Here is a 23,173-nt window from a genome sequence, read left to right on the forward strand (position 1 = left end):
AATTCTAAAGATGTGAGGCACAACAGGAGGAGGTGATCAGTATCTTCTACCTGAGACAACCAGCAAACCTGAACACCAGAGTACCCACCCAAGGGCTCCCTCGTCCTTGAAGTACAGCAGACAAGATGCTCAGTTCCAAGGCAGCTCTATTCTCTTACCAGGAAAAGACACCCACATTTAGGATATAAATAATTTACCAAGACCCTGGTTTGATAGGCTCACATACTGTGAATTAAACTATACTTAAGTTGATCTGGACCCACTAATAACATAAGAAGCCTGGAAATGCCTGGGAAAAGGCAGCCTGTTCCCACTGAATGCCAGCAAGGGGGCTACTCATTGCCTGATGAGCTGGAATCTCAAGGCCCTCGGGCCTATTCAGACCCCAGCCGGGGAAACCCATCCCGGCTCCCACATTGAAATTACACAGGAGTTTACTCCAAATCTGTTAGAAACTGGAGGAGTATTTACTTCCACATGTACACAGAATATAAAAATATATGCATTTTATTTTAGGAAAAAATGCAGACTGATGGAGTAAGCTTATTATAAACTGGCCCATTAGGAGTCACAGAATCCACAGGAAACAAGTTCTGGAGACCAGATGCCTGCCTCTGCCTCTCCAAACAGGCCTGAGTCCAGGAGAGGATGTGATTCTGGAGGCCTGCTCCTCGGAGAGCAGGGAGGTTGGCCACAGAGGCCATTCACATGTAAATGTCCAGTGAACCGAAGCCCAGGAAAAAAATCAAACTTTGGACCAGGATACCAGAGTGGGGGTGGATGAGGACAAACACTCTCCAGCATTTCTTATTTTCTCTGTGTGAACTTCACCACTGGGAGGCAACCTCTTTTCCCTATCTAGTTTCAACTCAGAGAGTTTGATTCCCCTCCAGCTCAACCCTAATCCACCCCATCTCCCACAGTCTCTAGTCCTGAAGCACCAGCTGGGGTGGCAGCTCTTTCTTCTATCCCTGGGCCAGATCTGCTAAAATCAGGCCTGCTTCCAAGAAGAAGGCTTGGGAAACCGAACAGAGGTGAGTCCAGGCAGTGGCTGTAGTGGTTTGCTACTGAATTCTTGCTTGCTGTCCTGATCCCTTTACCTAAGGAGACAGAAGGAGGAACTGCTTTAAATTGCCCTTCTTTCACAAGCCCATCTGTCACCAGCTGAATTCAAGTTCCTCAGGGTAGGAAGCAATGGGACTCCGTGCCCCTCGAGGCTCCCTCCTCCTGCCCATCTTGCCTCATGGGATTTGGGGCTGATGGGCAAAACAGCTCGGAAGTGCAGATGATAAGGAAGAAAGAGACAGCATCTCAGTGTCTTACCTGGTAGATCCTGGGACAGCAACTTTCCTGGGAGGCTGCAGATTGCTGCGACCAGCACCAGAGATGGGAAGATTTGGTCGTTGAGAAACAGGAACTTGATGGGAGTCAACAAAAGACATGAGTTAGCAGAGAGTTCAAGCGACCTTCTCAAAAAGAAATAGTGCAGTCAAGGCAGACTGAGTCTGGGATACTGTCTTTCTTCCCCAAGGTAAAAAACATAAGGTATTCGAAAACCAAGGCTTGAACGCTTTGCTCAGGCCCCCATCCTCTCCTTAACTCAGTCTCCCCATCTCCAGACACAGCTATAATGAGGGTGGAAGAGTCGCTGTGACCAACTGGGAGAGTGCGTGCATGCTGGGCAAGGGCAAATATTATTCCTTCTGATTTCTTATTCTTGTCTGTTCTTCCTCACCTCTGTGTCCTGCCGCACTTGGTCTTGGAAGTCCTTTCCGAGCTGACAGGGAATCTGAAGGAGGGGCACCTTTGCTGGATGGGACACTCCGGCTGGCGAGTGGCATCCTGTTGCCAGGCCTGGGAACGGCCGAGGGAACAGGCAGTCGACTGGAAGGTTTAGCAGCTGCTCCCTGGGGCCGAGACGGGCGCTGAGAGCTGCCGGCAGGAGGCTGTGGGGCCAAGACTGGTCTGACAGGGGTAGGTGGGCCTGGTGAGAGAAGCAGAGGAATTTCAGGGTTTGCACCACATCCTCCCCACTCCCCACACCCACCCACCCACAGCTTCACTGCCCAGGTCTTCTCACTTGCTGTCGCTCTCCCACTGGGCCCAGCTTTTCCCCGGACCGGAGGAGCTGATCGGGCAAGAGGGGAAGACGCTGGGCTTTTGGAGGCAGGGAACAGATTGCATGTGGGCGACTCCTGAAACACACAGAGGGAGAAAAAGGACTAGAGTGGAAAAAGAATCTGTTCTGCTGGCTGACTCAGGGACAGAGGTGGAGAGTTTCCTAGAGCCCAGCAAGAAGAGCAGAAGTTAGCTGCCAACAACAGCAGCGTCACCACCAGCGCCATTTATTGAGAGCTTATTACAGACATTACAGAGCTTATACACAGATGCTGTGGTACGTGCCTTGCTTATGGCACCTCGTTTAATTCCAACAATTCTGCAAGGTAGAAATTGACTATCTTACCAACAAGAAAAATGCCTGTACTGGGTCATGCACAGTGTCGGAGGCACACATCTAAGCCAAGCCCTCTCAACTCACCCTCTTCACACTGGAGGGCTTCTTTCCAGATGTTGCTCGAAGAGCCCTGATGGACCCCTTCCTATCGCTGCTCCGGAGTCGGGGTGTCAGGCTGCTTGGAGAGGGGGTGCTCCGAGCCAAAGAGCTCACGGTGGGCAGCAGGTCTCGGACAGGACTGTCCTTGAGCACAAAGGTCTCCCGCCGAGGGCTGGGCTTCACCCTTCGAGGCCCTGAGCCCTCGCCTGTGTTCTCCCGCTCCTTCAGGGCACACTGCTCCAGCTGAGCTGCCAGCCGGTTGGCTTCATGGAGGATTTCTTCCAGCTTCTCCGGACTGAGGGGGCCTAAGCTGAGCCTCAGACCTTGAGGAGTGGGGGCCACTGCATTTGGGTCACTTCGATGGGAGAGGCCTCGTCGGAGGGGTTTCTCTGGAGTCACCAACACCGCTACATCTTCTTCCTCTCGACTGAGACAGAAAACAAAGCAGGCATCATGCCCACGGGAGAAAACTGCAAGGGGGACTGGGCAAAACCCCCACAGCAGAGCCAAGAACACAAGTGCAAACCCTGAAGCCCATACTGGCCGTGAGATCTAAGTGATGAAACTCCTGGTTCTACGAGGCCTTCCATGCTTACTGACATTGGAAATTATGCCGGGTGAAGATGCCACAAATCCACTTACCCTTCTTCTTAACACCCTGAAATCTCATTCCAGCTTATCACTCCCCCCATCCCCAGCAGTGTCACAGGGCCCTAGTCACCCAGCCACCCAGAAGCTCCAGTGCACCCAACCTTGTTAAATGACCAATCCAGACCTGAGGCCAATAATTCAGCAGTAAGGGGTTAGAAATAATCATTGTGAGAAAAAAGTAAACAGGATAAGGCATCTACTACCTGTCCGATGGTGACAGCCCCCCAAAGTCCAAGGTCTCATCCGCTATAAACTTTACATCTGTAGGGGAGGAAAGAAGGAATGCCAGCTTTGGGTCCCCAACATGGCTCTAATCACAGGGTCCCATTCTTCCCTCCAGCGTTTCCTTACCTTCTTCTAAATCTTCCATGTTCCAGAAAGCAGGAAAGTCAGCTCAGACACCTGAGCTGGAGAGAAAACACCTTTCCTCACGTCTCCATCCTGCCCAAGGCCTCCCAGCTAGACTCCGGGTGCAAGCCAGGGTTGGGAATAATCGTGAAGGTAAAGCAAGCGTTCCCGCAGTAGGACTTGCCCCTGTAAACTACCTCTGCTACCACCAGGGCATGTACGGGCAAATTGTCCCGCACTCCCATCTCCCTCCACACACTGGCCCCCGCCCCTCTGCGACCCAACCTCCTACCGCTGGAGCGGTCTATGCGCCCCATCTTCCTCCCCGCCACCATCCTCCGGGTTCTTCCTCTCCCCAAGCCACCTTTCTACTCCCCGAAGCACCGCATCCACACCTCTTCTGCAGGCCACCCTCAGTTTTCAGTTTACGAGCCGCCTCACCTCCGGTGGAAGGTGCTTTCCTTCCACAACCTAGTCCCGGGAATCAGCTCCGAGGGGGCGGGGCTCCTTTCGAATCTCTCAGGTCCCACCCACTCCCCCCACACGCGCTCAATGATTGGTGGATGCCAGCATCCCCACGCCCTCCTGAGGCGGGGCGGCGGAGGGGCAGTCGGCCGGAAGTCTGCAGGTGGGGCATAGAGGAAAGCCGTTCTGAGAAAGACTCCATCCGGAGGGCCAAGGCGGGGAGACCGCGAGCGCGCGCTCGTGCCCGGGAAATTTTGCTTGGATTCCCTCCAGCAGCCTGGACCTCGCGGCGGCGCGCGAGGGAACGGCCCAATGAGCGAGGGCCTCGCGCCCTGTCGCACTCTCTTCTCCGCCCCCTCCTTCTCCATCGGCTCAGAGCTGAGCTTTTAAGCGGTGAAATTAATACTCTGCTTGGGGAAATTCGTTTTCTTAGGCTCACTCCGTTCGGAAGCGCCGTGTGAGCCCGATCCCTCAGTTGACATTTTTCCAAATTTACGGAAGCAACTAAACATTTATATTTTAAGAATATTGAGGTTCTCTAAGAAGTGCATCTCCACGGGCTTTTTGGGCAAAAACATTCGGATCCTGAGCCATTCACGGTGTGAAGAAAACAACGGGTTTTTCAGACAGGGAGATTTGGGTTCAGATTCAACCGTGGCTCCCCTGTTGATAAGAATATTGAGTACATTTGACCTCTCTGAGCTTATATTTGACCCCTCGCTTATCTAAGAGGATTGTGATCGTCACAGTACATGGTTAGGAGAATAATTATGAATATCGAGTTTTATACCGTGTGCCTTAAGAGCTTTTGAGGGTAATATTTGTAACTGGCTTCCTCTAAATTAAAAGCTGTGTTGTAAAAAGTTTAAGCCTACTTGTTAGGGATTTTCTTTGTTGCTTCCAAGGGTTGCCTGTGAATAGACTGGGCCATCCGTTAATAGAGCTTCTCAGAAATATAAAATTTTGAAATTAAAAGTCCCCAAAAGATGGTTAAAGAGTTCTCCCATTAACAAAGAGCCTGAAAGTTCAGTCTCCAGAGTTTATGACCACTATTTTGGCTATTTATAGGCTTTTTGTTTATTAATCAGTTTTTAGCTGTAAAGTTGAGGTGGTGAGGTTTGCAAGAGTGAGATGTTATTGTAATAAATACCACAGGAAGGAAGGAGCCTTGGAGTTTAGTAGTGTGATAAAGGGAAAGGATGGGGAAACCCAGAACTTGCAAGTTTATGTGAGGAAGAGCTGAGACAAGAGGATTGCCTCTTTTGCCTTGGGTTCCTGGTGAAGGTGGAATTTTAGTTGCTTGCAGGGTTCAGACTCTTTGGAGGTAAGAAAACCAAAGCCAGTAGCTTCCTTCTCTCCAGGCAGGTTGTGGCAAAGTGGAGATCAGAGGGAAAGAAGCTGTTAATTAACTGCCTTCCTTCTTCCCCTAGGAGCAGCCTGAGTAAGGAAATTCTTCACCCACCTTCAGGTAAGTGAAGGAGACAGTTTTAGAAAGTTGGGAGTTAATTCCTCCTAAGGAAACTCATTTCCAATTTTCTATCACCAAATTATGATTTTGAAAGCTGTTGTAGAGAAATAAGCAATGGATCTACTTTCTTTTCCATCCGAATGACAATGAAAGCATAAAATGTAGATTCCAGGCACAAGAATTCTTCACTCAGCATTAAATACCTCTAATCTGGGAAATATGTGACCCTCTCAGGTCAACCCCAAAATGATATGTATGAATAGGTATTAAAGATTTTGGATAAGTAATGAAGAGATCAGTTAATGAAGAAATCATACTCCCTCCCAGGCACACAGTAAGCCTTAGTTCAGAAGGTACTTCGAGCATGGTGTTGAATGCATAAATGAAAAATTTAGGATTCCAGTACGGTTCTCCTTGGATGCAGGCAAGCCTCTTGGTCATTATGTACAGGACTGGCTGGCTTTGGACTCTGGCCCCTGCTCCTTAACGGTCCTCCCAACATTCTCAGCAAGTGCATTAGACCCTACATATGGTTAGTGTGACTGTTTTCTCAGTTGTCCCAAGGATGCTAGATAACTAGTGACATCCTGGATGCATAGGAAGAAGTTAATTTATCACATGCAAGGAATGCCTTGGGACATTGGAACTTAATTCTCATAGAACTGCAGTTGAGAAAGGCTGGAATAGATACTTGGTCTCAACTGAAAGCAAGTGTTTAGTCTAAACAGAAAAGCTCTTCATACTTGGCCTAAATAGATCCCTTCCTTTCTCAAAACTTTGCCTTATATTTACTGTCTTCTAGGAATGTTTTCTTTCTTAAACCCATGATTCCAACCCAGACCCACCCGAACAGTGGGGGTCCTTGGGTGAAAGAGATGAGAAGAAATATGGAAAGCTTTAAGTCAAACAGACCTGGTTCAAATCCTAGAGCTTCTACTTTCCAGCTGCATAACTTAGAGCATTTTATAAGCTTCAACTCATTTGTAAAATGAAGACTAAAAGAGATAAAGCCTTCAGAGCTTCATGCATAGAAGGCTGTTTCAATCATGTATTAATGTGTATATTTAGTGGTTTGAAACAACAGCAACTATTCATCTGCTCATGTTTTGCTGGACTGTTCAAGGACAGCTTGTCTTTACACAAGGAGTAGGTTGGATTTGTCTAGAGCTGCAGGCTCCAAGGTGGCCCCACATGTCTAGGGCGCTGGTGCTGGCTGTCAGCTGGGATTCTTGGTTGTCCTTCATGGGCCTCCCATAATTCAGCAGTCTATGATGAGATTCTTTAATTGGGAACATGACAATTCTTTAATTGTGCACATGATTGGCTGGGAAGCCGGTCAGTTACGTACACAATGACTTCCAAAAGCACAAACAGAAACTAGTAGACCTCTCAACTGGCATAGCATCACCTCCACTATGTTCTTTTAGTCAAAACAGGTCACCTGGTCAGCCAGATTCAAGGGGAAAGAAACAGACTCCAATTCTGGATGGGAAGAGCACCATGCCCATACCAGGATGGGAGGAATTATCGCTATCTTCTGCAGATTCCGCCACAGAATGCCTTCAGTATGTTATTTGTTATAGAAATGAAAATATGTAAGCAAGAGCACATCACCTTTATTCTTTCTCTAGGGCTTATTGAGGCTCTGCTTCACTTTCTTCACTGTGTCCCAGCCCTCAGGTTTTAGTGCTCTGTCTTTAATTAGCTATGTGTGTATTCATGTATCCTGTTGTCTGTTTCTCTATGATAGAATTGCATCCAGTTTTCCAACTTACACTGGAAAGCGCAGAGAGGAAGAGGGCAGATCATCTTTAACATCCCTTTGAGCACCCCATACTGTATAGCGTTGTCATGACTGTCTAGAGAAAAGGACAGTGTTAGGGATCTCTGTGGAAGAGAACATGGCTATAGGAAGAGAAAGAGGAGGCTTGAGGGTCCAGAGATTCCATAAGTCTGGCTAAAGGATTGCAATTTTCTCAGTGGTTTTCTATATAGAAAGCCTCAAACAGATGGACACTTTTGCACTGAGGAGCCACACTTTTATTTAGATTAGTCCAAACAGACACTGTGCTGGAGCTTCTTAAGAACACAGTCTCGCCACAGGCTTCCTGGAGGCACAGAAAAGAGAGGGTATGTTGTGGCCATAACAGCCAACAGCCAGAGTGCATCAAGGCTGCTGAGGCAACCCATTCACATTCTCTGCATCCTGTGCTCTGAATTCTCCATTTACCCTGCTTCGTTGCTGGCACTGACTGGGAGAGATGGGAAAGGGCCACTAACAGTAACAAGGATAACACCAACACAATGTCATTAACCTCAACCTTAACGCAGAGAGGGAACTGAGGGATGGCGAGAGAACTGACTGTGCAAGCCAACTGGCAGAGAGAGCTCTCCTGAGAAGTTTGCATTTTAATGCATCCCTCAGGGTTTTCATTTGCTATAGAGCAGTGAGAGGCTTAAATAAATGGCTTCTGGGATGGAATTCACTCGAGGGTTTCATCAGCCAGGAGCTGCAAGTCAGAGGAGACGTTGGGAACCAGTTCTCTTTAATTTTCTCATGAGCTTCCTTTCCACATCAGCTTGTACACAACATTTCTACTGTGAATGATGTAGAGTCTTGAAGGAGCTGTCAAGTTCAACATGACAATCTAAGTTGCCCTTTGTCAATAATGTGCTGCTTGGGACCGCATAACCCACATGTTCAATTATTATTGACATATAAGGATAACAGTGGTTTTCTTCTCTTGGAAGGGAAGGAATCCCAAAGCTTCAAAGCAAAAAGCAAGCAAACTAATCTGTTTTTCATCATGCTTAACATACTCTGGTGGAAACACTTATTGACAGGAACATCTTCTCTCTTTTTCTGCCGTGAGGAGGTGGAGGCCGTGACCTCCACCATCCTCCACTCCTGACTGTTTCCTTGATGCCTTTCCTTACAGCACCTTCCCACAGATCCCCCCAATCCCCCCCCCCTTTATAATTAGGTAGATGGTATTACTCTTCTTCAGAAGACCATTAAGTTTAATTCCTAACATCAGCTTGAGGAGTACAGATAGATAGAGGTTGAGACAAAAGTAGACCTCATCTATAGTAAATTTCCTCCACATGGATGATAGTATTTATTCACTTACAAGAAAAGTGGTTAAAAGAAAAGAATTGTGTACACAGTGGCAGCTGCTCTGCCATCTCTCTCACATGCTAGCACTGCCTCTAGCTCAAAGAGCTCCAGCCAAGGAGAAGGGGGCATAATTAAGGAAGTCTCTATAGGGTGACTCAAGACTGCCTTCAAATCCATGGCTGGTAAAGCAACTGGCTACAAAAGCTGCGCCCTCTACTGGAGGGGTAAAGAAACCTCATCGTTAGCAGGACTGGTACTATTGGCACTCCGTGAAATTAGGCGTCATTAGCAGCAGGAGAATCCCAGGGACGGGGAGCCTGGTGGGCTGCCGTCTGTGGAGTTGCACAGAGTTGGAAGCGACTGAAGCGACTTAGCAGCAGCAGCAGCAGCAGAAGTCATTAGATGAGCAAATTTCCCTTTCTGCGTCTGGTGCAGAAAATTGCCCAGGACCTCAAAACAGATCTGAGCCTCTAGAGTGCAGCTATTTGTGCTTCACAGGAGGCAAACTAGGCCTATCTGGTCGGCCTTTTTGAAAATATCAACCTTTGTGTTATTCTTGCCAAACGTGTAACAATTATACCAAAGACATCCAGCTAGCACCACAAACGTGGAGAACCTACTTAAGAATGCACTGTGATGGATACATTTCATTCTTTAAAAAAGAAATTCTCTTCTTCCTGCTATTGGTAGTTCTAAACATTACTTTTTTTCTATTGAGTCAAAAGGTACCTAAGTATATGTTTGCAAGTGGAAAAATGGGGGACAGAAATCAGGTACTGGTAGTTTCTCCGTTTTCATTTCTGTGTGAATTTTTAAGATAAATGTGGGACCATAAAGCATTAATGCAAGTCAAAATGTTTCAGTAAACAAGATTCAGCAGTTCAACTTTATAACAGTAATAAATAAACCTGTCATAGTGGAACTATATGTAACTTTGTTCTGTATTTTCCAAGTCTCCTGTAAATGTGCTATCATACTTCCATAATTCAAAAAATAAAAGTGAAAGAGAATAAATAAATAAACCAGTTAAATTTTTCTGGACAATGCCAGCATTTGGATTTTTTAAAACAAGCAAATTTCTTATTGACTTCAACTAAATGCTGTTTATAGTATTTTAATTATACAGTAGATTCCATCCATTCAGTATACTTTTCTGAGTTGCCCTACATGCAAGTACATGTTTGTAATGTTGTCTGCCTTCTGGCTATGTTTGCTATTAAAATACATTAAACTATTAAAAAAAGTGGTTGCCAGTGAGTGTGTGGTTGAAAGGTCAGGAATACATATCTGTCCCAGATTCAACAACACTAACCATAAACATAAAATCCTCCACTCAGACCCCCTGTCCCTCTTTCCTTACCTTCCTCAGAGTTACCCATTTCCGCTTAGGGTGCCTCAATTAGGAGCTGCAAGAATTCAGACATTTCTCATTGTTAACATCTCAGAAATCTCTGGGACACCTTTGAGAACATCAACAAGGGATATACTTTCAGGTCTGGGAGAAGTCTATGGAGCTAATTAGGAATCTATGCAGAGGGAAGAATAGGACATGTAATGGCCCGTTCAGCTCTGATTCACACTGCATGCACTTAGAAAGGGCCCACTGTGTGTCATAAACTGGGCTAAACACTGGGGGACAAAGGCCAATAAGATGGTCTCTGCCCTCAAAGTCCTCATAGTTTATGGGGAAACAGATCAGTAAATAGATCATTATAAACAATATTCTAAATGCAATGATGCGGACTTCCTAGTGGTCCAGTGGTTAAGCCTCCACACTCCCAATGCAGGCTGCTTGGTTTTGATCCCTGGTCTGGCAACTGGATCCCACATGTCACAACTAAAGATCCTGCATGCCGCAATGAAGATGGAAGATCCTGCTGGCACAGCCAAATAAATAAAAATAAAATTAAAAATAAATGTAATGATGGTGATCTGAGCAAGGTGACAGGAATGGATAAATAAGTGAATGCTTGAAAAGAGGTAGAGAGACTATGCAGTATTTCTGTTTAACAACTGGAGATGAAAGTCTAAATGCCCAACAAAGAGCTGCAGCTCTCTGGGATTGAGTCAGAAGATTGTACAGTTGAATGAAAACAATCTGGGTGAGGTCCAGGAGTCTTGGCCTCTTTCCGCCACAGTGCCAACTCCTCAACTACCCAACACTGGAAATCCAGAGTAAACTGACCAGTCACCTCCCTGTGCTTCAGGTCTCTCCTTTGCAAAGCGGAAATAGCGATTCTTCCTAAATTACAGAATTACGATGGAGAAAAATGAAAGAGTGGATAATAAAGACGGCTCCTCAGATACATCCTGATGACGACAGTGATGAGAAGGCCTGAAGGGGAAGCCACCCAAGCCCTTCTCCTTCTAGGCTTGTGTCTCTGCCCTCAGATTTTCCACCTAAGGAGTGAGGAGGTGCTTGCACCCTAAGGTGACAGGTCTGCCCTTACCTTTCACATCCACCCGACAGTCCACGGATGCCTCCCCCAGGGGGTTAACCGCCTTGCAGGTGTAGATGCCGCCATCAAAGGGGCCAGGCTTGCGGATTTCCAGGGAGCAGATTCCCAGGTGAGTAAGGGCTCTGTACTTGGGGTTGCCCTGGATATCCATCTTGTTCTTCAGCCAGATGACCTTCGGCTGGAAGATAAAGATGAGGGGGGAGAGTAAGAAGATACCAACACAACTCCATCGCCCCTACCAGAGAGACAGTTTGGAACCTCGTGCCCAGTTGCTAGCAGGTCATTAAATGACCAGAGAAGGCAACCCACTCTAGTACTCTTGCCTGGAAAATCCCATGGACGGAGGAGCCTGGTAGGCTGCAGTCCACGGGGTCACACAGAGTTGGACACAACTGAAGCGACTTAGCACCAGCAGCAGCAACATTAAGTGACATCTTCATGTATGAGGAACAAACATTAAAAAGGCAAACTGGAAACATTATCCCCATCGGCCTGTCTTGAGCCCCAGTGCTCTGACAGTTCCTACCTAATATGCTGTGAAGGTGACAGGAATAAATGTTTTGGTTACAATGTTCCTCAGCAGGCAGAAAGTAACACAGGCCAGCCATGCACAGACCTCCCTGCTCACCTTGGGGGAGGCACGGACGCAGCAGAAGAGCTGGGTGTCGTAGCCGATGACTGTAGTGCAGTCTGCCAGGGGCTGGGTGAACTTCGGGGCTTCAGAGAAATCTCGCTGGGCAAAGCCCTCGGTCCTGTAAACAGTAGCTGAGGGGAGCAACAAATGCCTGAGGGCCCCATCCCTCTCCAACTCTTTCTCCTTAACTCCTCACAGCTTTGAGTCCTGGTGGTGCCTTACCTGCTTTCTGGATGTGGGCCAGGTCAGCAGTGACGGGGGCATTCTCGCTGAGCCCACACTGGTTCTCAGCAAAGACTCGAAATGCGTAGGAGTTGCCGACGATGAGGTTGGGGACCGTGCAGCTGGCACGGCGACAGCGCTCCAGCACAGTGAACCACAGCTGCAGGTTCCCCACAACACACAGGGAGTGAGACCCCTGTTCAGGGAATTCACTGATCCCCAGCCAACCGCATGGAGTCACCAGAGCCCCATTCCAGGAGGTTTGTATTCCTCCCTCCCTCTCTCCCAGCCAGGCCTCACCCCGGATTTGGTGTCAGCCTTCTGCACCGTGTATCCCAGGAGGGCTGCATTGCCCATGTCTTGGGGAGGAGTCCACTCCAGGGTAGCGCTGGAGCCCCAGACATCCACCAACTTGATGCTCTGAGGAGGGCCCGGCCTCTCTGAAAGGGCCAAGCATGACTGTGGGCATGACACACTGCTCATACCATGACATCACTCCAGGAGGGGCTTCTGCTATGCCAGCCGTCCCTCCACCTTCCACTGTGCCCCACAGTCCCGCTTCCCCAGCTCTCTGTGAAGATCCCATTCAGGCTGAAGTGGGAGCCCCGAGGACCACCCAGTCTCCCATTGCCCCCACAGTACCAATCACCAGGATGTCAATGGTGGCGGTGGCCTCCAGCCCGCCCAGCTGCACACTGAGCTGGTAGCGACCCGAGTCAGCACGCTGGGCCTCTCTGATGAAGAGGATAGAGTCCCGCTCCCCATTCCGCACACTCACACGACTGGTGTCCAAGGCACAGCCATCACGCGTCCAGATGGCTTGAGGTTTGGGTTTGCCCTGAGAAATAGGGAGATGACTGTGAGTGGCCCCGAGAGGCCCCTCGCCCCTCCCAGCTGCAGTAAGGGTCAGATCCACCAGGTCCACATGGTGACTTGACTCACAGCTGCAAATTCTTTGAGTGAGAGCTTGATGAACTGTCCCAGGGGACTTGCATCTCTAGGCAACAGTCTCAGGGTCATGAGAAAGGGCTTTGCCTCTCCCACCCTCTGGGAGTCTAGGTCATGGACACTCAGGGGAGCTGGGACTAACAATAGCTGCCCAGACTCTTGTGCTCAGTCACTCAGTCATGTCTGACTCTTTGTGATCCCATAGCCTGCAGCCTGCCAGACTCCTCTGTCCACGAGATTTTCCAGGCAAGAATACTGGAGTGGGTTGCCATTTTCTCTTCCAGGGAATCTTCCTGATGCAGAAATCGAACCCGTCTCCTGCATCTCCTGCATTGGCAGGTGGGCTCTTTACCACTGAGCCACCTGGGATGCCCGCCAGACTCTTGAGAGCCCCACAAGCTGAGAGCTCTCAGATCTCTGCTGACTGAAGGGTGTGGATTAGCCTTGCAGCATCCCCTAGGCGTGCCTGGCCTGACCTGACCTGATCCCAACCCCCCTCAGGATTGCCGATGAAAGGGCCACCTCAAACTTTGGGGAACATGCACCCTTCATTCAAGGCCAGGATGGCTGCCCACCACTAGCAGAACTCTTGGTTTTTGTTTCCAAATCAAAACCCTGGCCTGGCTCTGGTCATGGACTCAACGTGGGCCTGGTATGATCACCTGGAATGGGATTAGAAGGTTCACGGTATCTCCAACCTTCCTGATGTAGGTCTGCCTGAGGGCCCGAGGTAGCCAGATCTTGGGGTGCTCTGAATGATGGAAAGATAGAGAAGAGGGGGGAGGTGAGCTTCCTGTAGTGGGAAGAGGAGAGTTTAGAGGATGTGGATGCTGCATCGAGTTGTGTTCCATAGGCGGGTGACCCAGGCAACACTCAGCTAACTCAGCCCTCCCTCAGGGAATGAGAAGACGGCACTGTTGTCTCAGTGAGATTTAGGGATAAGCAACCAGCTGAAGGATCCGAGAGAGAGAGTGTTAAAGTATAGGCAGAAAGAGCACTGAAGGGTGAGCCTGACTCCTACCTCTTTTAATCTGTAACTTTCCACCACCGACTTTTCGTCAACTGAGATATTTTGTTTGTGCAGGGACCAGTCTAGCCTGAGTGGTTTGTCTTTCCACTCCTTTTCTACATTTGTCCTCAACAACACTCCCTTTATCAAGGCCACTTTCAGTGTCAATCCTGGCCCCCAAGTATCAGCCCCACTTCCCAGTTTGGGGCCAGACCCAGAGGTAGTCAACACTCTGAACCCACCAGGACAGCGCTGACGTCACTGTGGGGGGACCTGGTTCCTGGGTCCCTTCCTCTTCGAGGCCACCCTGTTCAGGGGCCTGTGTAGTGTCTTCCAGTCTGTGGAAGATCACTTGGTACAATCAGAATCTCGCAAAGATTAGGTCCATTGCTCACCCCACCCCCTTGATCTTCCAGGCTGTTCCAGTGAAAGAGAGATTAAATTATGTTTATTGGCTTCCAGGACGAAGACAGGAGATGCTCAGGAGTAAGGTTGGAGGATGGGTTCCCTTGGGGTCCTGGCTGAAATCTACTCTGTTTTCCAGGCTTCTGGAGCTCCCCTTTCTCCTCCTTTCTCCAGCAGATAGCAGCTTGATAGCAGATTCCAGCCTTTATGATAACATACATGTCCCTGTGAATACATTCCTTAACATTCACCCCAATACATGTATGTTTACTTACAAATAGAACTGTTTAAAATGTACATTACATAATGCAGAATTGGAATGGTGGAGTTGAGAATAAAACAAAGGTTCTACAAAGCTCTTCCTACCCCTCAGTTTGTAGGCCTTGCTCAGGGACCAGGAACTTCACTCCCACACTCCACCCCCATCACCATCACGAGGTTCCTTGGGCTTTGTAGATGAATATAGACAGAAATGTTTAGTGCACGCTGTCCATTTTATTTGCCTAGTTTCCTTTTTCACCGAGCGGCTTACATTTCAACCTGGCTTGTGCTGTCTTAGGCTGCGCCTCACCCCTCTGCACCAACGCACAGGGACTGAGTGGTACGGCGAGGCTGGGGGCAGGGCCGTGTTCTGAGTGCTGTCCCACCCACGTGGCTCAGGGCCTGGAGCCTCAGCAAGGACTGGGCAGCTCAGAGCCCCGGCAGCTGAATGACCCCGCTCTGCTCGGCTGCCCTCTGTTCGACTTTGGCGGTTTGGGTGGAGGAGGGGCATGAAGAACAGAAGAAGTGTTGTGTGATGTGTTCCTCTCCTGTGGCCATCTTGGCAAGCGACCAAGGAGTTGAGAACAGGCGGATATGACTTTAGGGTTTTCTGAAAAAAGAGGGTGGCAATTGAAAAGGAGGCTCAAAACCTCATCTTGTTGGCCTTGCTTCCCCACTGCTGGGTGGGGAGCGAACCCCTCACCCTTGCTGGGCAGAGGGCTAGGGAGAAGCCAGCTCTGATGTCCCTTGTACTGCTCATAGAATCTCTGAGTTAGGAGGGACCTTGGGATTTTCCTGGTTAAGTGGTTAAGACTTCACCTTCCAAAGCAGAGGGTGTGGGTTCAATCCTGCTCAGGGAGCTAAGATCTCACATGCCTTGGGGCCCAAAACCCAAAACATAAAAAAGAAAACAAAAACCTAACCCAGAAGCAATACTGCAACCAATTCAATAAAGACTTTTAAAACGGTCCACATGAGGAAAAAAAAATGAAATGGGGTTCCCTCACAAGAGGATGGATCAAGAGGGGACAAACTTAAGTGACAAGAATGTTCCAGGTCTGAGGACGAGCAGGCGAAGATTCTGCTCTCAGCAGTCTCCCAGCTCTAGAGGGAGGGAGGGCAGAGGATGGACTTTAGTCTAAAGCTGCTGACAAAGTGCAGGAGGTGGCAGAGGAGTGTGTGACAGCTCCAGGTGTCTGGGCTGCAGCAAGCCCTTCCCAGCGCACCCCAGCATTTGGTTTGCCCAGCAAAAGAGAGCAATCCGACCCTTGCTAAGAATGTTAATAGCAGGGCTCATCTGGGGCCTTTCTTTTCACACATCCACAGTCAGGCGAGGTGTTAATTGTACTGACCTTGGAGAAACCTGGCTTTTCCTGCTACCCAAGGTCTTTCTCCTCCTCAGATGCCAGGAGGGATGTGCACCAAAGATTACCACCCTGAAGCACAACGTTGGTTTCCTGAGACCAGTTCTGAGACAGTGGCAGTGTGGTTTTCTCCCTTCACGAGTCTAAGGAAAAAGGCATTTTGAAAAGTGCCGTGAGAGCCCTTGGCTTCTGAGCTGTGTTGCTCCTAGCACTGAATTTCCCTCAGACAGAATACTGTCTTACAAATTAGTGGAGAAAGGGGGCTTCCCTGGTAGTCCGATAGTCCGATAGTCCTTGCAATGCAGGGGATGTGGGTTTGACCCCTGGTTGGGGAAGATCACACATGCCACAGAGCAACTGAGCCCAACAGCCGCAACTAGAGGGTCTGCGTGCTGCAACCAAAGATCCCTCGTGCCACAGCTAAGACCTGATATAGCCAAATTAATTAATTAATTAGAAAAAAACCCAAATTAGTGGAGAAGGAAGCTACTTAAAGTCCAGAGATCTTGACTCCTCTTGAATAGAAAATCTCTTCTGACTTCCCTGGTGATCCAGTGGCTAGGACTCCATGCTTCTAATGCAGTGGGCATGAGTTTGATCCCTGGTCAGGGAACTAGGGTCCCACATGCCATGCAGGTCGGCCAAAAAAACAAAAAAGAAAGAAAAGAAAAAGAAAAAAGAGAATCCCTCCTAATTCTACTGAAACCTGCTGAAGTTTCCTTCTCTGTTCATGGGAATTAACTGTCAACATCCTCACTTAATTTGGTTTCACATGGAGAACGACTTTCCTTCAGTGATTCCCTAAGGACTGTGCAGTTCAGAATGATGGGCTTAATTATGGTCTGGAGAGTGAGGGGACAAGATGGACACACTGAAAGAGTGAAGTGTACATGAGCGTGAGTGTGTGTGAGTGTAAGACTATGAGGGCATGTGTGTGCACAGGCCTGTGTGAGTAAGTGGTTACTGAAAGGTCAAATCCACAAGGCAAGCTACGGCTTCCAGTCACTCCAAAGATTTCCATGGACCCAAAAAGTACCAGCATTTCTTAGAGAAACATTAGTTGATCCACAGGATATAACATGCATCTTACACTTCTCTGAAGAGAAGACTCTGTCACCCTCTTCTCATGCTGATGACGGTAACACTGACTCAGTGTCACTCTCTCCAACACAGCTGAAGTCAAGATTCTTGGACATCTCAACACCCAGCCTTCCAGGTCCTGCAGGGCCGCCTCACAGCCTTGCCTACCCCTCCTCCAAAGATTTCATCCTCCCCTGCTTCAGCCCTTGCTTCCTTTAGTCATTGTCTAGGCCAAAGGAATAGAGTCTAGCCACTCTAGAATCTGAATTTCAAGCAGCCCACTCTCAGCACCACCTATCCATCCCCCCAACCCTCTCCCTCTAGTGCTTCACCAGCAGCGACCCTTCAGCCCACCGAGACCTCTGATCCATTATCCTCCCACCCCTGCACTCTCCATCACCCTTCTCAATGTTATCATTTTCTTTCTCACCCAGCTTAGACTCCACGGTTGTCATCAGATTCACTCCTTGCATACCCACTCAAATCCCTAATCCTTTCCACATCCTAATAACACCCAGCCCCAGTTAACTACCATGCCCTTGGTGCCTGCATCCGTATAGCCCAGCATGGCTGGGGAAAATATTACAAAACCATGCTGACTTTAAATTGATGGCCAGGACTTCCCTGGTGGCCCAGTGGTTAAGAATCTGCCCACCAAAGCAGGGGGCAATGCCTTGATCCCTGATCTGGGAAGATTCCACATACTTCAGGGCAACTAAGGAGCAAGCTGCAACTACTGAGCCCACCCACCACACTACTGAAGCCCTCATGCCTAGAGCCATGCTCCGCAACAAGAGAAGCCACCTCAGTGAGAAGCCCTCACAACACAACTAGAGAAAACCCGTGTGTAGCAACAAAGACCCATTGCAGCCATTAAAAAAAAAAAAAAAAAGGCAATTTAAATGGATGGCCACTACCTCTAAATAGACACTGGCATTTCTGCCAGACTTCCCTAATTCCTTCAGTCTCCTGTTCTCCCAGGTGACTGTTGCACATCCTCCTCTTCTAAAACTTCCATACCTTCTCCCAAATCTTCACTGTAATTGATGATCTTGCTAGTGTCTAAGGCTTGCCTGTAGCCTATCTGGGAGATTGTGAAGGACAGGGAAGCCTGGTATGCTGCAGTGCATGGGGTTGCAAAGGACTGGACGTGACCTAGCGACTGAACAACAACAACACAGCCTATTCTTAGCAGCCAGAAAAGTTTTAAAACCTACACTGGCTGCCCCTCTGTCTCATAGTTGGAACCGGTATTCACAATGGTCCTGCTACCTTGTGGACTCCAAACCTGACGTTCTCTCCCTCACTCTGCTTCTGCCACTGCAACCCCAGTCCATGAGGCGCAGTCCTGCCTCAGGGCATTCGCACTTACTGTTCTCTCGCCTTGGAAAACCTTCTCCTCAATTATCTGCATGCACTGGTCTCTCGTCTCAAGTTGCTGCTCAAATCACCTTATTAACAAGGCTTTCACTGAATATCCTGTTTAAAAACTGTAAGTGGACTTTCCTGGTGGGGCAGTGTATAAGAATCTGCTTGACAATGCAGGGGACACGAGCTCAATCCCAGGTCCAGAAAGATCCCACATGCCCCAAAGCAACTAAGCCTGTGTGCCACAACCACTGAGCCAGTACTCTAGAGCCCTCAAGCCGCAACTACTGAGGCCCGTGTGCCCCAGAGCCCATGCTCTGCACCAAGAGAAGCCAATGTAATGAGAAGCCTGAGCTCTGCAATGAAGAGTAGCCCCGGCTCACTGTAACTAGAGAAAGCCCAAGGACAGCAGTTAAGACCCACCACAGCCAAAAAATAAAATAAATAAAGAAATAGATCTTTAAAAAATAATGGGGAAAAAAAGACAAACTTATTAAAAAAAAAAACCCAAAAACCAGCAAGCACTCTTCCCATACCAGCATTTTCTATCTTCTTTGTCTTATTTTTCAGCACAGCACTTTATCATTATTTATACATTTTATTTGCTTATTTATTATCTGCCTGCTTACATAGAATGTAATCTCTACAAGGAAATTATTTTTGCCTATTTTGTGCATTTTTCTAACAGTGCCTGGCACATAATAGATACAAAATAAATATTTGTAGAAGGAAGAAAGAGGATAGGAAGGGAGAGTGGCAGGGAGGATAGTTGCTTCAAGGCTAGGCATGCAGCTTCCTGAGCGTGAGGACACAGAGCGGCCCAGACTGAAAGAGGGCCCAGGGTCAGCAGGGAGCGATCGAGCTGAGGTCTACAGACGGGCCCTCCCTCTGGGGCTCAGGGTCCCGTCTTCTCCATGTCAGGATGCAGCCTGTCCCATGGCCTCTTATTATTATTATTTTAAATTTTTATGTATTTATTTATTTGTGGCTGTGCTGGGTCTTTGTTGTTGCAGAGACTTTTCTCTAGTTGCAGAGAGCGGGGACTACTCTGTAGTTGACAGTGCTTGGCCTTCTCATTGCGGTGGCTTCTCTTGTTGCTAAGCACGGGCTCTAGGGCTCACGGGCTTCAGTAGTTATGGCTCATGAGCTCAGTAGTTGTAGCCCCCGGGGTTTTGGAGCACAGGCTCAATAGCTGTGGGGCATGGGCTTAGTTGCTCCACAGCATGGGGGATCTTCCCTGACCGGGGATCAGATCGTGTCTCCTGCATTGGCAGGCAGGCAGATTCTTTACCACTGAGCCACCAGGGAAGCAGGCCTCTCACTATCATGAACGCTCTCCTCTGGCCCCTACCCAGTGTGGCCTTCAGGACACCGTGCCTCCACGTGTGCTGAGAGTGATAAAGGATGCTTTCCCAGTGCCAGCGTCCTACTTCCACTTACTTACTTAGCCATGGAGAGCACTTTCTTGACTAAAAGCTCAGTGTTGGCCAGTTGCAGTTTATTTTGATGTTGCAAATATTTTGACGCCTGTTCTATTTCACATGTGTTCACATGCTCACTTTTGTGCCTCTCTAGGACCCATAGAACTCCCTATGAGAAAGAGGAGGCATTAAGAGGAAGGAGAAGTCCTTGGCGCTCATAGGGAACTTGGGGGCCATCCAGGCCAGCACCATGGCACCCCTTAAAGACCTCTGGATAGACTTCAGTAATTCTGTGAACTCCCTGAGCTTTGTTGAGTATTTTTCTTGAAGCAAGAGCCCACAGCTTTCATTAGGTTTTCCTAGGGATCCATATCCAGCAAAGGGTTCAGAATTCTGATTTAATTCTACCTCTCAATTTACAGATGACAGATGGAAGCCCAAAGGGGTGGATTGACTTGCCTAGGGTCACAGGACAGAGCTAGCATTTGAACTCTTTTTCCAAATGGGTAACAGATGCAAACACTTCGCACAGTGTCACCAGGAGGCTTTACTGTCAGGGGCCTCTGGGATGCCCGTGGGTGAGACCACACACAAGAATGTGGTCCTTCAGGCCTCACTTATGGGCTGGGGCTGTCAGGAGCTGACAGCCCACAGCATCCACCCTGTGGCCGGAGGGGTAAGTATCAGGGGATGAGCACCCTCTCCCAGGGCTTTGTAGAGACCAGTGGTCAAGGAGTCAGAAGTCCTGGCTCTCTCCCTCCCTCACCCTGGCTTATTCCCTGGGCCTTTTGGGGGACAAAACTGGCTTTCTGCCTCAAGACCATTCCAACCTAACATGTTTCCAATAACTTCTGCTCTCTTCATCTCTTTTTTAATGGGGGTAAACTCAGTTGGCTCTGGGCCATTGACATTCAAACAGCTTCTGAAGACCCATTGTCTTCCATAGGATGATAGAGGCTGTGGACTTTCCCACCACAACCCTGTTTGCAGGTAGAACTCAGCCTTTACTCCTGACTTGGAAATAATACATTATCTATTCACATCTTCATTTGGCCTCTTCAGAAGCACTTTGGATTATCTCAACAATCCTTTCAACTACCTTATCAGGTAGATACTAATAATCACCATTTTATAGAGAGTAATTGAAGCCCTGAAGTCCATTGACTTCACCAAGGTCCACGGAGCTGCTGGAGGCGGCCCTGGGAATTGAGTCTAGACCCTGTCTTTTCTTCTTCTCCCTATCCTGGCATTCCACACTGTCTCATTTGTGGTCTTTGCATCCTCTGCACTTAGGGCTTCAAGGGGCCACAAGTGGGGACTTTGTACAGGGAACATTTTTCAGTGTTTCTTTGCAGGAGAGGGCAAAAACCAGTCTCCCTTGGTTGGCTGAGCCAGGAGCAATGGGAGCCACTCAGCAATGGGAGCTAAGAAGTCTCTTAGCTACAGAGGCCAGTTGTGGGGCCAGGGCCAGGTGTGGGGTGGGCAGCAGGGCTGCAGGGAATTTCAGGGCTGGTCAAGGCACCCACCACCTCTTAGATCAAAAAACACCTCTTTGATGAGAGGCTCACAGAGACCACAGAAAAGGAGCCTTAGAATGCTTCTCTTCGAAGGTCTCTGGTTCTGTGGCGCTCGGGTTAGGAGAGGCTAGAGTTTCCCGTGGGAGCCGGTGGGGGTATTGGGATAGGTCTCGGACTCCTGGCCCTGTTGAGGGCCAGAGTGTCACATCTGTTCAGCACTCAGCCTCCCCGTGGCTCCAAGCTTTTCGTTTCCCTCTTCTCCTGGTCCGGATGGATACAATCTCACCCTTCTTTCCCTCCCTGACTGATGTTAGTAATATATCAGGTCTTCCTAGTCCCTGTGACTGACACATTTTAAAGGCAAAAATATAAGCCTATCAGTATTAGTTACTGTAGCGTATCACAAACACCATTCACTGGCTTCTCAGGTAAAAAGCAAAAACCCAGCAGAGGCAGTTGAGCAGCAAGAGTCCATCAAAGCGGGGGGGGGCGGTTCCGGTGGATGTTCCTCCATCCTAAGTCCCCATCCCATGAAAGCATTTAGCTCTGCAAAACCCACGGACAACACCCATTGCCCGGCCTACCCCCTCCCCACCAGTCACCTTCTATGGGGGGCAGGAGCTGGGGAAGGGGGCTGCCGGTCCCCCGCTGGGGTGAAGCCTGAGGTCCATCAGCATCTGCTGGGCTGGCTTCTTTCACCTTCATTGTGGGTCTCAAGGCTGCCTCCAGAGCTGTGGCTGCCTCCATGCTGGGCCACCCAGAGGCTGGGCTCCAGGGGAAGATTTTCACTGATGATGGTGAGGGAGGGGCTGAGCACCTGCTCTCCAGTCTGGCCTCCCCAGGGTCATGTAACTGGGCTGTCCTGTTCTCACCCACTGACTCCCATGAGGGATGAAGCGGGGGCTAGAGGAAGAGGGGAAGCAGATCACAGCCTGGAATAGCTGCAGGAGGAGGGCCCAGTGGCCCTGTTATCTTGGGAGAGAGACGACACCTCTCACACAGCACCGGGGAGGGAGAGGAGCGCTTGAGCTTCAGACAGCCCCTCCCTACTCAGACCATTCACATGGGAACTCTGGCTTCTGCGGGGAGGACTGGGCGACATCTCAGCTCCTGATCTCCAGTTCATCCAAGGGTGTCTGGGTCCACAGGAAGGGGCCCCATCCTCTCCTTTCCACCCCACCCACCTGCCCTATGGAAGTGGAAGGCAAAGTCTGCACCCTGGAGCCAGACCTCCAATTCCTGGAGCTAGACCCCCAACTCACTTTGGCTTCATCACCAATTGGCTGTGCCTTGTAACAACAGTCTCTCTTAGGTCTGTTTCCTCATCTGTGAAATGGAGATAACAGTCTTAGGGCTGTTGTGAGCATTCAAAGAGGTAATCTGTGTAAAGTGCTTAGCGGTGTGTAGCCAACTAAGTGCTCGATAAATGTAAGCTATTTTTAGGTTGGGCCAGCACTTAACCCTTTCAAAGCTCCCTTGCCTATGAGATAGAAGTACGAGTAAACAAGAGGCAGCAGTTGTAAGAGGGGAGTCAGGGGCCTGGGGTCAGAGGACTTGAGTGTGACCCTGGCTCTGCTACTTATTCCTCTGCTAGGCAGCCCCGGGAAAATCATGGACTCTGAACCTTAGGTCCCTGGTCTATGAAACAAGGCATGACGATGCCAAGATTGTGTTGAGGATAAAATGGTAAAAGTGTATGAAAGTGGCCAGCGCACAGTAGGTGTTAGTTACATACTAAAGGTCCTGTGTGATTTCTAGGCGCACTAGACCATCACTTACACCTTCCATGCAGTACAGCCGATAGATCAGATTTCCTATTGTACTCTCCCTTTCTCATTTCCAGAAGCTGGCATCTCCTCTGTGAATATATATTTTATGTGA

The 23,173-nt window shown here is 49.0% G+C and overlaps 2 protein-coding genes across 19 annotated transcripts; both read right to left on the reverse strand.

Moving 5' to 3' along the window:
* Window positions 1-491: 491 nt before the first annotated feature.
* On the reverse strand, window positions 492-4,235 carry PSRC1 (proline and serine rich coiled-coil 1). 11 transcript variants are annotated; one of them, XM_086391600.1, is made up of 8 exons: window positions 3,995-4,235; window positions 3,557-3,612; window positions 3,409-3,466; window positions 2,540-2,981; window positions 2,081-2,195; window positions 1,736-1,984; window positions 1,324-1,417; window positions 492-1,100 (listed from the first exon to the last, which is right to left on the reverse strand). In XM_086391600.1, exons 2-8 carry the CDS (start codon window positions 3,573-3,575, stop codon window positions 1,097-1,099), a joined length of 981 nt encoding a protein of 326 aa, XP_086247726.1. In that variant the 5' UTR covers window positions 3,576-3,612; window positions 3,995-4,235; the 3' UTR covers window positions 492-1,096. The 11 variants fall into 11 exon arrangements, with proteins under 11 accessions (XP_086247726.1, XP_086247729.1, XP_086247722.1 ...); XM_086391603.1 differs by having other exon boundaries at window positions 3,557-3,607; window positions 3,995-4,159; XM_086391596.1 differs by having other exon boundaries at window positions 3,557-3,664; window positions 3,995-4,097.
* A 3,268-nt stretch (window positions 4,236-7,503) lies between these two features.
* On the reverse strand, window positions 7,504-22,566 carry MYBPHL (myosin binding protein H like). 8 transcript variants are annotated; one of them, XR_015160601.1, is made up of 9 exons: window positions 21,895-22,169; window positions 13,530-13,618; window positions 12,562-12,757; window positions 12,220-12,359; window positions 11,920-12,079; window positions 11,692-11,815; window positions 11,055-11,241; window positions 9,965-10,010; window positions 7,504-7,594 (listed from the first exon to the last, which is right to left on the reverse strand). XR_015160601.1 is itself a non-coding variant. In XM_086391591.1 (9 exons), the coding sequence occupies exons 1-8, from the start codon at window positions 22,037-22,039 to the stop codon at window positions 10,000-10,002; spliced, it is 1,065 nt and encodes a 354-aa protein (XP_086247717.1). In that variant the 5' UTR covers window positions 22,040-22,566; the 3' UTR covers window positions 7,504-7,594; window positions 9,965-9,999. The 8 variants fall into 8 exon arrangements, 4 of the variants coding, with proteins under 4 accessions (XP_086247717.1, XP_086247716.1, XP_086247719.1 ...); XR_015160603.1 differs by having other exon boundaries at window positions 11,692-11,828; window positions 12,698-12,757; window positions 21,895-22,168; XM_086391591.1 differs by having other exon boundaries at window positions 11,692-11,828; window positions 21,895-22,566.
* Window positions 22,567-23,173: the final 607 nt, after the last annotated feature.

Source organism: Bos grunniens, chromosome 3, assembly GCF_055505025.1.
Source record: "Bos grunniens cultivar Pamir isolate PY7600 chromosome 3, Bosgru_T2T1.0, whole genome shotgun sequence".
NCBI classification, from domain to species: Eukaryota; Metazoa; Chordata; class Mammalia; order Artiodactyla; family Bovidae; genus Bos; species Bos grunniens.